The 15,249-nt window shown below is 39.3% G+C and overlaps 1 protein-coding gene across 4 annotated transcripts in view; it reads right to left on the reverse strand.

Moving 5' to 3' along the window:
* oxr1a (oxidation resistance 1a) overlaps positions 1-15,249 on the reverse strand; it is a 171,606-nt gene that overhangs the window by 142,065 nt on the left and 14,292 nt on the right. For 3 of the 4 annotated variants that reach the window (XR_003595540.1, XM_028017969.1, XM_028017967.1), the window contains exon 1: positions 11,423-11,499. The exons of the other annotated variant lie outside the window; for it this stretch is intronic. Coding sequence is in view for 2 of the 3 variants with exons in the window: in XM_028017969.1 (XP_027873770.1) it covers positions 11,423-11,484 (62 nt within the window). In the remaining variant the exon portion in view is untranslated. Of the gene's footprint in view, positions 1-11,422; positions 11,500-15,249 lie in introns of those variants that run through there. 4 annotated transcript variants of the gene reach the window in all.

A 15,249-nucleotide genomic window follows, 5' to 3' on the forward strand; every position in this document is an offset into this window, starting at 1 on the left:
TATTTCTGTTTAATACACAACTGCACAGACTAAATCAGGTCATTTCAGAGGTCCTTTCCTGTGACAACAATTACGGTGCACATGAATCATGATGAAAAGCAAGTGTGCCTTCAAAGTCAAACATTTTATAGGGTTAGAACTGCTTGCATTGCATTGATGGAGTTTGATGCCACACCCTGAACCTGATCCATCTTAAATGCTAATTACATGTTCGCATATGTGGCCTACCAAATCTCAGATTGCAGCTGTAGCTGTTACAGTTTCTATAAGTGGGAAATCCTGGGTCTTTTCCCTGAAATCAGCATTTTCTTTTTTAAACGATGTAGCTAATACACTATAGCAGGTGAAAAATGAAAAAAAAAAGAGTGGTTTTCGCTGACTTTGCATCCGGTTTACTCTAGCGTGATGTGCTAAAGCTGCTCCCGACAGGGGCCTCTCTCGCCTCCCCGCTTTAATTTACCTGCAAGCAGATGAAGAACAACCTTCCCGGCAGTTAATCAGGGGCCCTCGGACTGTAAACACATCACCGGCTGCAATCAGTCTGCAGACGGCTCGCAGCTAGCGGGTCACAAGTGTGATTTACCTTTGATCAGATGAAGACATCAAACGGCTCCCAGTCTCTGGGAGGTGGATGTGTTCAGCAAACCGCAACACGGTAAACACAGCCAGCATTCGTCGGACGCAGTGTAAGGTCACGGCTGAGGTTCGTACAGCAAGAGTCTCACTATGAAAGATTTATTTTTCATGGATTTGAATTAAAAAAAAATTATAATGAAAAAATACACACGCCCACACACACAGGAGACCGGTTTGTATAATTCATAAGACGGAGTTACTAAAAAGCTGAGCATTAATTTACATCCAGCTCTTGGTTTAAAGGTGAAAATGCTTCCATTCAACAACAAACCATCTTGCTCATTTGAAGATCTTTTTTCCAGTCAGACGGAAACTATAACAAACCCAAATGAGCACAATATAAACACAGTAAGTTGAATAATTAAGTCAATTTACTATTGCTTTTCTGATATCCATTTCTGTCAAATAATTTATTTAGCTGAAGACCGGATGCATCCATTATTTAGAACAACATTAATAATTGAGAGTTGTAATTTATTTATGAGAGACTCTTTGATTGTTAACCTTTAAACTACGTGAACAGGACATAATTTGCTTTCCTGCAATAAATATGTATGCATTATTGTTTTTGTTTCTTTTTACAAAATCTTCAGTTTTTCTTTAGTTTCTAATAGATTATCCTCCCAATCTTTCAGCGCTCCTGGACCGAACGGCTCGGCTCATGTGAATTCCCCCCCAGCGTTCCTTTGGTTATTGAACCCGACCTTGCCTCCTTTACGACAATATAGCATTTTTATATAAGTAATGCTGAGCGCATTGTGCTCGGCGCCCCACCGCGTTATCTAACTTTCTTCTTCTTTTCTGATGAGTCACGGGCCCAACCCCAGGCGACGGCGCTGGGGAGGAATGGGGAGGGAGATGCGAATCAAATCCAGCAGCAGCCAGGAGGAGACGGAGGGAAAAAGGGCAGTTTATTTTAAGATGCCTCGGTACCACTGGGGGTAGATTTGTCAGAAATCATTTAGAGATGCTCCAGTGGAACTTACAAATGGGAAATATCTGCATGAATATATATAGTGGATGCATATGTAGGAGTTAGTATGTGTGTGTGTGGGGGGGGGGGGGGGGGGGGTGCACAGGTTTTGGGGGCAAAAATGATTTCGTAACCATGCAGTGTTTCTAAAGTGCATATAAAAAAAAAAATTTTAAAAAACACCTGGGGGATTAAAACAACTCCCAGAGCAGTTGGTAACAACTGACTCATATTTTTATTTTACTGGTCTCCAGTTAGCTAATTGGAACATGTAGAAATTAAAAAATTATTTTATAAAATGTATTGATAATCTAAAAGATGAATCTAAAACACATTGTGGGTTGATCTCAAAGGTGAAAACCTTCACCAAGTGGCAGACGGCTGATAAAATAATGTAGCTATTTGAAAATGGCAAAGCTACATAGTTTAAACTAACGTTGCATTACATTTGTAGTGGGAACTCGATAATTCCAAATAATTTCCAGTAAAAATTTTTTAAAATGTTCAAAGAATCTTTGAACATTCTCCAAAGATGGACCTTCTAATCAGAAAGCAGGGCTCCAGACGAGCCCCCGTTACAACTTGTATGGATGATTTCACATTTCAATATGGCCGCTCCTCACATCAATATGTTTATTTTACATGACAGACCTGTAAGAGCGCATCTAAAATCAACTTTCTGTGTAGCACTTGTGACTCTAAATTGAACAAACTAAGTGTTGTTTTCCTATGACAGGTAAAGCTTAAAATTATGCCCACAAGAGATACTGCGGACAATTCTATTGCCATCACCATGTTTAAACTCAGACATTGTTCTACAATTTTAAGTGGAACGTTGTTATGTTGGGGTGACGTCAAACCCAGCTCAACATAAGGTCAGTTAAATCTTTTCTCCATCTTACGTGAATTAAAGATAGCCAGATGTTAGCCAAAGCTTCATGTTTAATAAACGGCAGCTTTTTTTCCTACTTCTAATGTAACTTTATCTGACCAAAGACATTTCAAAACTATTCTCAGAAACAACAAAAGTTTAGCATCCCAACGGAGTGGTCAAAATGAAATTAGACTATATTACAACGGTTACATTGATGATCCCATATCAGAAGCTTGAGGCATAACCTCAACTTGAGAAAAAGTTTCTGAACCACTTTCACAAACTAGTTCCATCAGAAGACAAAAAGCCAGAGCATCTTCTGAGCTTTCTCTGGCCGTTTACAAATCACAGATCAAGCTGGCAATGTCCCGACACACATGGACTTTCAAAAATGAAGCCGTCATCGGCAATAAAAGGAGGTAAGGAGTGGAAAATGAACATGGCAGATAGAGCATTTCATTTTAATGTGTGTACTTTTTTTGTTTTATTTTCATCATCACTACGACTACGAAAAACAGTTAGCTAACGTCCTTTGATCTGGTCAGCCTTTGTACTTCAACAGTGAAGTGGATAACTGGTACCCACTAGGCAGTCTGTCTTTGCCTTAAATCCATTGGGCGTCGCATTAGCCTTATCCTTCTGCCATCAGCCTACATGGGATTGTGAATGCGAATCCGTGACCGCCTCACTTGGTGAGTCAGGGTTGTAGCAGCAGTGGGTTGACCTCAACCAGAAGCCAACCAAGTCCAGGCTTGAAGTGTTTTGTGAAAAGAGCTTCTCAAAGTCTGCCCTCTGCTGTTGCAATTGACCCTCGAGGGTCAGTCGAATCAGCAGTAAGTTGGATTTTGTAAGTTCATCTGACGCAGGTCAGCTGGTGAGACCGATCACTAACAGACTTGTGCTTTATCTGATTGTGTGCTTAGCTGTAGAAAAACTTGGACCAGATGCTTAGAATGGGCAAGACCTTCAGACAAAGAATGTCACTGAAGTATTCTGGAGAGTGAGGGAACCAAAGGTGATCTGAAGTCACACTAAGGGTCTTCACACCATTAAATCTGTAGAAACAGAGAGGTAGGTCTCTCCATAACATTGGTATTAATGGTCCTCTCTTCTTGATGGAGTCTTATGCACACATACATTTATGGTGATGCATAATTTAGATTGATAACTGTAGAAAGGCTGCTTATCATCAATCCCAACCACCACATACAGTAAGTCCAAACAAATTAGTCCGTGTTCTAGGGTTAATGGCAACCCATGTATTAGCTACTTCACCCCAAATCTTCCTGATGGTCACATATGTGGCCTACAGTATGTACCATCTTATGTCCATTTCCAAAAGCTGAGCGTAGATGTCGTGTACATCTGGAACGCTTGGCATTCCAGCAAAACCAACCAGACGTCAGATTTTACCCAAGCTGGAGTACTTTGTCCATTATATCTGTTTCCCCTCCAGGCCACTTCAGCTGTTCCTACATTAGTGTGAAAGAGGGAGACATCATGAAAAAGGGGAAAAAAAAGAAAAATATCCAAAGGCTACACTACAGTGGAGCGATGAGGAGGAAACAGTTGGCTCTATGTAGGAGGCTGATGAGTACTAGAAAGCTGTTGACACTGCTACCTTCCTGTGAACCCTGGGAAGCATGAACAGGAAAAGTCTCTCTCTTCTTATGTCACCCTCCAATCAGCATACAATACTGTAAAAAGTATTTGCTCCCCACAGAAATTTCGGCAGTTTGTAGCATTTTTATTTTTGTCACGCCTTGGGAAATAAAAATCCCGTACACCTTTTGTTAATAGTATGGGATTTAAGCAAACCATATTTAAAGTCATTATCCACAAATGGAGAAAACATGAAGTAGCTTCCAAGATGTGGTCAGCCTATCAGAACTACTAGTGCACTTATGATTCATCTAGCAGCTCACAAAAGATCTCAGAGTATCAGCTAGAGAACTGCAAGACTCAGTTATGGTCAATGTTCATGATTTTTTTAAAACCATGAAAAGATATTGCAAAGCTGCAATCCAAAGCTGTGCGACCTTGAACAGGTATTTCCAGCTTGTAAAACCCTCTAATTCATCTGAATTAAAGCAGAAATTGCTAAACGATAATGTAAAAGAGGTTTAATAAATTTTTCACATTGGATCAAGTCCATTTGGATAGCTTTTACTTACTCTTAATAAATAAAGTCAGCATTTGAAAATATAATATCTAATTTCTACTTCTATTGCTGTTTTCTATTAAATATTTAAGAGTAAACCAACTTAAGTGTAACTAAAAATAAACATCTCTAAGGAGGCAATAACAACTTTGACATTGCTTTCATGGACAAACGGCATCAAATGAAGGGCAAACACAACCCATCAGCTTCAAGGTGAATACATTCATATACAGTATATATATATATATATATATATATATATATATATATACAGTATATACTGTATATATATATCCCATTTTGTTTTGCATTTGTCTGTTGTCTTAAAAATGCCTCTCGTCCATCCGAGAAATCAGATTGAGTAATTACATTGAAAATTTACGGGAGCATCTTTTGCAATGCCGTAAATTAGAATAACCGCCAGTGTGGGTTAGCCGGCCATGAAGTAAATCTCGAGGCTTTTACCTTTTAAGAGCCGTCTGAGGCCTCACATGGCTCTTTATATCTTACACACACCTGTAAATCCAGACCCACTTACAGAGACACTCACCCTCCACATACTGTAGATGTCACATCTAATCACATAAAGAGACTAAAACTAGCTTTCATTTTTGTGTTTCGTTTAAATTCTGCCCAGCACCTATACAGATGAAGTTCTCCAGCTGACCCACTTGGTTTTAAGCTGTCTTTGGGGGTTTTATTGCTTGTCTGTCAGTTTTCTAAAAAGGCAGGAAAACAAATGATCATTGTCATGTTTTAAACGCTCCCTGCCAGATAAGTGTGAGCTCACTGCGCATTCATCCGGGAAGAAAAAGGAAATCTGAGGCTCTGTGACAGTAAATCCAGGCGCTGCACCTTTTTTTCCCCCTAGTGATCACAAAAATGTCACAGCAGTCAGCAAATTGAGTTAGATCCCACGGCAGAGGAAGACAGCGGTACCCGCCGCTTATCTGACTGCTAAACGGTGCTCGTTTGAAGCCATTTTTTTATTTTTTGTGCAAAGAATGTAATTTATTGACTCTCGATCCATCTTTAAAAAAGACGTGGAATAATCGGAGCTAAAGGGATAAAAGGCTGCATAGCTGCAGAAGTGCTGGCATGAGTTTCTAGCGTTTTCAGAGACAATGGCCGCGCTTTAACAAACACATCCAGCCACCTGAAGGGGCTCTCTCCTGCCTCTTGTTCAGTCTGCTTGCAAGGCATAACAACATAATGAACCTTTAAAATAAAGAGGAAAATGGCTGCTGCAGGGATTGCAAATGTCTCCTTAAGTAAATATGTTCTAGACAAACTGCGGCTTTTTGCTTCCAGGAGCAACGGCGCAATTATGACGGTGCCGTTTGTGACCTTGTTGCTTTCCTCAGAGCCTGGAATGACATTGAAATCTGCTGCTGGTGGTTCACCGTGAGTAATGAAATAAATGTTCATTTGGATCTTCTTGTGCATTCACCTCAGGTCAGTGATCTCCCCGTGGCAGTAGCTGCTCCACTGCCTCTGCCGTGCGGGAGGTCCAAGGAGAGGAAGACGGGACGACTGGAAGAGAAGGCGAAGAGGACGCGTCGACCCGAGGAAAAGATGGGACCGAAGGGTGAAAGGCAATGTGGGCAACATTTCACAAATCACTTCCTCAAAGATTTTAAGGCAAACTTATTAAAGGGGAAATGATTAAGGTATTTATTGGCTTATTTTAGGCTTTTTTTTTTTAAATTAAATAAATAATAAAACATTGCAAAAACCCGAAAGTGATTTTGGTAGAAAACTCACTTAGAAAAACATTAGATTTTCTATTAGTGTACAGGATAAATAAAGGTTTTTCCATGGCTCTGTTCTTCAGTTCATTCCTACCATCTGCTAATAAAGAGTCTCTTTGTCTTATCAAATGTCCAATATGCTAAAGGGAAATCTGATGTTTTTCTTATTCATCATTTTCAGGTAAAAAACAAAGTCGTCTGCAAAGATGTTGACTTTTTTTTTCTCCCATACTATTCGTACTGTAGTTGGTATAAAACGGACAGGAAATGATCAGAGGATATTTCTGCTCTTTATGATGTAACTGCATTACTAACTGAAAAAATAGGCAAATCTGCAGCAGACATTTGTTTGATTAGGAACACAACAAAATGGATTTTCAGTCAATATTTAGCATTAATCTTTTCAATGAAAGAACTTTACAAATATAGTTAAGCCTAAAACAGTTAATACTCCTGGTAGACTTAAATTTGTAGGATGAATCAAAGTACAAGGAAAAAAATAAATCTCTTTTAATGTTGAACTTGATTAAAAAGTGAAATGACAAAATTATTAATATCAATCTGAATTTATGCAATAATCAATACAGGCATTATTATTAGCAATGAAAAACCTTCTAACCAACATATTTAAACTGGTTATTTTGACTACCCATCATTGTAATGAAGGTTTATTGAGTGGAATTTTGGCCTGCATAAAGGAGCAGCATGGCATAAATATTTAACAGTGATATCGTGCAAAGTTCTCTTTCTCTAGTGGAGTCTCAGAATAGAATGGTGCCTCTTAAAATAAGCTAAAGAGCCTCTTTTTAAATAAAGAGAGTCAGTTCAAGAACTCCTCAGCACACCAATCTCTCTCGCTCCCTTTCACCCTCATCCAGCCACAAGTGAATACAGAACTAATCTAATCTCTCAGAAAGCAACACACAAATTCTGCAACTCTTGCTTCATGGATTAACAGAGCAAAACAGAAAAGGTTCAAACAAATAAAGCTTTGGAAGGCTTCTGCATGACAAAACCTCTATCTTGAGCTGAAAATGGCGAGGAGCCATCATTGGGGAGTACAGTGACACAACCCTCAGCAGTGGTGAAAGCTCAACCTTTGAAGTGGAAATGGGAGACCCGCAACGTAATCCTGTAAAATATAGTTCTAAATAAAGCTGCATCAAAGTTTCATCACCCTGCACCCACGGCCAATAGGCTCACTTTCACCCGTGTCACTGGCTGACATTCAACCTCTGTACATAGATTTGATACGAGTGACGGTATAGTCCAACTGATTAAACCTTCTGATGCGACGTAAAGCCGCTTCCTCAATCTCCTTCAATTAAAACTTGAACCAGCTCTCGACTCCCACGTTAACTTTCTGCTTTTGTTTCAAGTGAACGTAAAATGGGTGTTTGTTAACCAATGCCATGAGGTTTGTGAAGCACCTAAAAACAAAAAAAACTTTACTTTTTTGTTCTAGAAGATTTATCGCCTCCAGCTGACGGCTGACAACAGACATCAACATGACTGACAAGTGTTGGGGCGGAAAAACTGAGGAGGAGGTGATGGAACAAATAACACAATGTGCCTCGAAGAGCAAACTTGTACTTTAGATCCTATGAAATAATGACCTTTTATATTGTTTAGTTTACCTTTGGTGTCAACATTCATATTTATGAAAGGTGAGAAGGGAACCTCTAATTGGTGCTAAAACCAGACTAAGTGCTTGTTTCCTGATTATCCAGGGAAAGAGGATGTTGGGTGGGCAACATTAAAATAAAATAAAAACAAATGGACTGTGTGCTTGATGTTTATCATAAAACATCATCTACCTCACCAAATCTCTGGCAACCTCTTCTTTTTACACCAACCCTCTGCACCGAACTGTCACAAGGTATTTACACTGCTTAAAGGGGGTGTTATGTGTTGCCCACCAGGCACATAGTGTAATTGCTTGTTAACAGAACAATGCTTCTCCATGCCGTCCATTGATGTCGTTAACAACCGTTTTTAAGTGCTCAGCAGGGAGGGATGATCTTTGGTGCAGGAGTTTGGATGGGGCTCAAACTCCGAGGCGGAGCTTTGGGAAAGTAGGCGGAGCTTTGGAGGAATAGGCGGCACGCTGCATTAGCTGGCGTTGAGGCACGGCCAAATGGCTGTCACTGGAGATTCTAGGGTTCTTCAAACATCTATGCAGGAGTCAAAGCAACACTCCAGGTATGTGTTGAAAGTATTTTAGGTTCAAATCAAAATCTAGTAATGATAAATATAGTGGTGTGAATGTTTATTTGCACCAGACTGGAGAATCTTTTTCCATTACAAAAAAGATTGTTATTGTGTAGGTCCACTTGACAGCAACCAGTTGCGAAACAGTTGAGCAGCAGGTATCTCAAATTAAACCACATGTATGCTCATCTTCACATACGCTACTACTCATTATGACAGCACATTTTAATTTGCACTACCACTGGTGCCCCCATGTGGCCAAGAAAAAACACGCTGGTGACACTTCAAACAGGTAATCCTGGCAAATTTTAGAACATTTCCCCAAACGATGACCCTCATTACATGTAATTAGATATGAGACGGCTGCTCTGAAATCTTGATCACCAATACGGGACCTTGCACTTGATTACTTGGGTGTTGCAATGGGAAGAGATTGATGCTGGGGGAGTAAAGTACATGCAAACACCCACAGTAGGCCGATTCATTTCAAAGTTGCTCAAAAACTGCATTCGTCTCCTGATGCTGACTGGCCTAAATTTCATCCCCCTCACCCATCAGTTGCCCCCATTACCTAGGGCTCTGAGAAGTTAACAGGACGGCAACTACTGGGCATCCAAATGTGTCACATTTACGGCTATGGGGAGCCTCCTAATGAGGGAACAGTTTGGAAATACAGCTGCAAGTCTCTACCTGAACCAAACACGGCAATCCAGTTGAAAAGAGTCATAACTCAATGCAGTCTCCATGACATTAAATGGCTTGTGGGTTTAGAAGAATGGGGAAAAGATCATTTCTATCAACAAATTTTAAGGAATATCAAGGTTTATAATTCATTGGTTAAGTTTTAAAGAATATTCCATCAGACATTGAATGAAGGTCTGGATTTGGGAACCTTGGTGTCAAAGTTGCACCACAAGTGAATAAAGGATGTTGCCTTTAGTCTACTGAAAGTCCAACTAAACAACGTAGGCCTCTGTAATATCAGCTCTCTGTGGACATTAACCTCTGATCAGAACACAAATGCTTTTATCATGACACTTTTACTACATTTTGAACATGTAAATATTATGTTGCTCATTAAGTGACATCAGACCCTTTCTTTGGTCTTCTCGTGCACAGGCCCCTGATGGGAGTTGAATTAATCCATCCCTTGACATTTGATACGTCCTTTTTCCTGTGTCAGCAGAAAGCCCTCTCCTCATTACTCAGTCTTTAGCGGTGCTTAGGCTACATTACTGCCGGCGATCTGCCACACTGGGGGCCTGCCTGATCAAAATGCTGCCACAGTTTGAAAATGTGAACGAAGCAGTTTAAGGAACAGATCATACGCAAAGCATGAAAGGACTAGATTTGCTTGTGTCTGTGTATTTGTTTTTGGGTCCATTTCTGGCATATTTACTAACCTTCTGAAGACTGATGGGCCTTATGGGAACCAAAGTCATGTCCTAATGTGGTGGATCCATATTATGGGTTAGAAATGGTTAGGGTTAGAGAAAATGTCTGGGTTAAGCATTAATTCAGTTACTAAAATGATGTTCTAATATGGGTAGAAATACAAACGTGTGTATGTGTGCGTGTGTATTCGCGTGTGTTCACTGCCTTTTTAATAAATTGCTACTTTTAACATATTCACTGTCTCTTGAAATAGTGAATTTGGGGTCTTCAATATTAATTCTTATGACTTCTGAGAATATGTTAAGTCTTTGAAATATTTAAGGGAAACCTAAGAACAGTACAGTTTTAATCAGAACATATATTAAAGGTTTAGTGCTGTTGTTACTGATCAACCTCCCATTCGCAGTTCACTATTCTATGGATTCACTGATGCACAGATTTGTCTGCGGAAAAGGACTCCTAATTATTTGAGGAAAATTAACCAATTTTGGATTTTGTTGTAGAGCATATTTAAAATACTCAAAGGAAATGCATCTTAGGAAGCGGACATACATGACATACAATGCTACTTTATGCGCAATTAGTTGGCATTTACAAAGCATCCAATCCGGGAGCACAATTCATTTTCTGACTGTACACTCAATCCTGAAGATAAGGAAGACTGTGTTCAATTTTGAACTAGAAGTGATCAAATACAGCCCAAATTGATCATAAAAAAAGCATGGAACGCACCTGTTGCGAACTTTAGCATCATTAGCAGCTAACAGTTAGCGAGTCCTCATGTTATCAGAATGTTTACACATTTCTTTGCATCTTATGTTGTCATAAAAACAATTTTAAAACAGGCCACTTCGATTGTCACATAACCAAATGCTTACGGCTGGCCTGACGAGCACCCTTAATTAGTCGACTGTAAATGTAACATAGCAACTCCAGAAGTGCTTTCCTTCTTGCTATAAATTAGAGCTTGAACTTTAAAAACCATTCAAAAGGGCATCAAGCTTAAAGCACATATCAATACTCCTTCATATTAGCTTACACGCAATAACTAGAGAGAGTTTCATGAGACAGATTTCACATTGAAGGAAAATATAGTGTCAATTTCATATCATGAGAAGATATCATTTCCCCCAGCAGAGGATCATTCTGTTGTTGATAAAGAACTGATGTACTGCTGAGGCATAATCATCCCTAGTTCAACATGCAATTTAAACCATGAGAAGCTGGAACCAGATGGCCAAAATGATGACTAGCACAACTGGAAAACGTTGCCATTTCATTACAATCGACGCCTCTGGGCTACTGACTGTAGAATTAAATCAAGCTGTCACTTAGTATTGAACAGAATCAATCAAGTCCAGTCCAACCTGTTGCAGATCACATTACATATTCAACTTGGGCCTCAGACTGTCTCTACTAACCTTCCAGGGGAGTGTGAGGTGAAGTCTCGGTTTGGCATCGAGGTGGCAGGCTGTACCGTCATGATTGGAACGACGGACCTTTCTGGGGAGGGTTAATGCATCCCAGCATGCACTATGCTCCCCAGACACAATCCTCTCCTTCTTCTGCATACATAAATAATCAAGTGCAAGGCCCCTTGATGTCAGCAGCTCGGAGCCAAGGACGGATATGCAGGTGAGACTGGGTCAGCGCTGAATATGAGATTCTGTTAACAGAGATAGCAACATGCAAGGTTGGCTACCACGACAACAAAGAGACGTTTCATTGTCCGCTGATCGGAGCAGCCGTACCGTCGCCAGGAAAGTTTAGCAATGACAAACAGATAAAATTAAGGGTTTTTTTCTTTATATCTTGAAATTGTTATGACTCGTTTCGTAATGCTAACATCATTCAGGTGCATCACTAAAACCATAGCACTGATACTGTGCACAATATGCTAAAAACAAATGCACAGTCATTACTTTCCTTTCTACCTAGAGACGTGTTGATCACAGCTTCCAGGGAAACAAAATATGTTCCATCAGAGCTGCTAGCAATGATTCATATATGCATCGTTTGTGTCCTCACAAACAGCTTGGAGGAAGATTTATTTGGCAACATGGCAGACAACGAACTGGAGCTTAATTTAACTGAACCGTGACACTGGGTCACGGTTCATGCTACTCTAGGTTAACCATGACCCAGAATAGAAAAGCTTTGTGGTGATTAGGTTTAATAGAAAAACGGCCTTCAAAAATATAAGCATTGATGTCAACAAGGGAGCAGTAAAGGTGTGTTTTATAAGGGTTTCCATTTGCAAAGAAACATCTTAATCTACAGGGATTGTGACTGGAACTGAAACAAAACAGGATGGAAAGATGACCAGAAGCAAGGCAAAGCAGTTCACCATACCATACAAGAAAGCTTTTTCACTTCATTTCATTTGTCCTGCTGCACAAAAGAAATTTGATTAATTTTGCTTAGAAATGCTTTTCTCTTTATAATGTGTTTTAAGTTCTACTGCCAAATGTTCAGCAGAGATTGATCAACATAAATTTGATGAGATGTGCACTGACCATTTGCCACATCAGTCAATTGTCACAATTTCTTAAAAAGAGGTAAACATATTTTAATCCAACTTTAACAGTGTAATATCTCCAGTTCCCAACAAATGTCATGTCAAGACACATTATAAGACAAACAGGTTCTATTCATATGGACAAATACATACATGCAATATAATGTTAAGTGGTGTTTTCATCAATGTTTTTAAGCAAATCTTTTAAGTATTGGTTCATTCACCCCAAGCCAGTAGATAGAAACTCACATTTTCCTTTTTTGCGACATTTTAAAACTTTGCTCAAAATTTGTGTGACAGTTGGATGGAAACACAGCGACATACACAGATTTGAAGTCAGTTGGTAAAAAGCTGTCCGGGCTGCATCAGTGGTGAAAAGATGCTGTCAAGTTTTGTGTGTTTCTATGTTTTAGAAAGAAATTGGAATAAAAATTTTCCAAAGCTCCTTTATGATTCCAAAAATTAATGATTTAACAATCTAATACATAAATATACCAAGATTTCCCGAAGTGTACAGTTAGCCTGGCGGGCCAGGCTTTATCAGACTTTACTTGACCCCCTGCCAGGCTCAGTAGTTTTAGTTTGTTTTAAATAGGTTTTTTTTTATTGAACAGGAACAGAGGCAGTAAAAACAGTGTAAGCTAGATATATGGTTGACATATTGTCATAAATGCCCTCATCCAGAATTAAAGACTTGAATTAATGAGGTCCTACTTCACATGTAGACATAAACAATCAATCACAGAGTGAGCTGAACACTCAACTCAACCACCACCTTGAGACTCTGCTCCCTCTCAGAGAGGAGTAACAGTCACACTCTTCTTTAAGCTGAATCTAAAGATGCCAGAAACATTAAGATATTTCATTCAATTTTACTAAAACTCTTAATTATTCTCCCACTGAAATCTCTGCGAGTGTTGTGACTCCAGGGAACGATAAAAAGAAGAGGTCTGATTTAAAATTTGCTGCACAGCAATCTCTGGATGACAGATTTCCCGTGTTACTTTGTGTCTTGATCAGCAAAAAGGAGGGGAAAAAAAGTGAGGCAGGCTTTTCAACGTTTGAATTTTTAAAAATGGCAGCTGAACATGTCATTCTGAGCATATCTGTGTCATCGACCGCGCTGACGCAGCTCTTCGAAGACGGAGGCCTGGCATGGTTTAATAATCTCCGCACACACTGTACAGTGATGATTACACACAGCAGCGTCAGGCGGCTGAATGGATGCAGCTTTGGGACAACATCACATTATTATACGTTTAAGTTTCCCTGTGGAAACTCTAACTGTATATACAGCAGCAAAGTTTTAATGCTGACCTAAGTGCTGAACTTGGTGGGTTACTTTGAAAAGTGCGACGCTGAAAGAATGAGGAATCAATACGGTACCAGTCCACAGGTTACTTCGAAAGTAAATCAAATATTTACAGAGCGGGGGTGGGAAAAGTTGGAGAGATCTTTGTGAGAAGTGACAATGTAAACAAAGATCCTAACACCAAGTTCTGAAACGTTGGTTGAAGATGGAAATCGTCTTAGCATTAGCACAGAAGCTAATACCTATAGCCTTCCTTCTCCCAGTGCTCCCAGTGCTAACTGCAGAAATACACCACTCAGTCAGAAACAATCAATTAGAGCCAGGAGGAGGGACTTATCGCTGTAAATCACTCATGTTTCTCATCCCTTCCCTTTGCTCTCTGTTATGCTACAGCTGGTTCACAACACAACCTGCTACAAATGCTAATGCTAGCAAGCACCGCCTCCGATGACAGTGGATAAATGGGTTTCCTGAAACGGTAAGTTGTTTTTCCGCCATTAGTATATTTAGATCAGATACACGAGATTGATTGACAGCACAAAAACATTCCTCCTGGTTCTTATTGGTTGTTTTTGGTCCACAGCGGTGCATTTCTCAGCAACATGTAAAAAACATATGCTTGGAAAAGTTACATGCTGCAGCTTTAATCACAGATCCGAGCTGAAAAAAATCAAACATGACACTTTTCCACTAAAAATCTAAAAACACTCATTACCACATATCTCCTCAAGGTTAGTAAGGAGTGGAGGAAAAACAACAGTAAATCAAAAGAGTAAACATTATTCTTCTTAGGTTAGTTTTATAAGTACGGAAACTTCTGCCCCCCAAAAACTGTACAATTTTACTGAATTTGTACCTTCTTATCGGTGAAGAATGTGAGATCTTTGTGCCCTGTTTGGATTTATTTTACTGTAAAAGTAAAAAAAACAAGTAAAATCAAAAGATAAATTCGCAAGTTGCCACAAAAACCTTGGTCGCTTATTTTAAAGCATGATATTTTCTACTTAGCAGGACAGCTATATCAATGATAATCATGGGATTAATCCATAATTTAGCAAATGTCATTTTCTTTTCGAAAAAGTAAATTTTTCTTTGATATTTTTGTTTTGGAGAAAAACAAAAATAACCATTTTATTTGTTGTTTTGCCATTATTCCGCGCCATATTTTAAAATAGCTTGCAAAACTACAATACAGGTATTTCCTTTAAATAAAAATGTTTTAAATTAAATTGTGGGACAGTTTAACAAAAAGGTAGCATGGGTTTATGTTCTATTGTGAGCTTTTATTTTACTCTGAAAGTCCACACGTTTACACAAAATTCTGTTTCTTGGAAACCCACTGGGTAATGTTCAACATGGGTTTTTTGGGGGGGATTCCTTCAGTCCATGTTGCATAAACTCTACTAACACAATGTGAC

This window comes from Xiphophorus couchianus, chromosome 5 (genome assembly GCF_001444195.1).
Source record: "Xiphophorus couchianus chromosome 5, X_couchianus-1.0, whole genome shotgun sequence".
NCBI classification, from domain to species: Eukaryota; Metazoa; Chordata; class Actinopteri; order Cyprinodontiformes; family Poeciliidae; genus Xiphophorus; species Xiphophorus couchianus.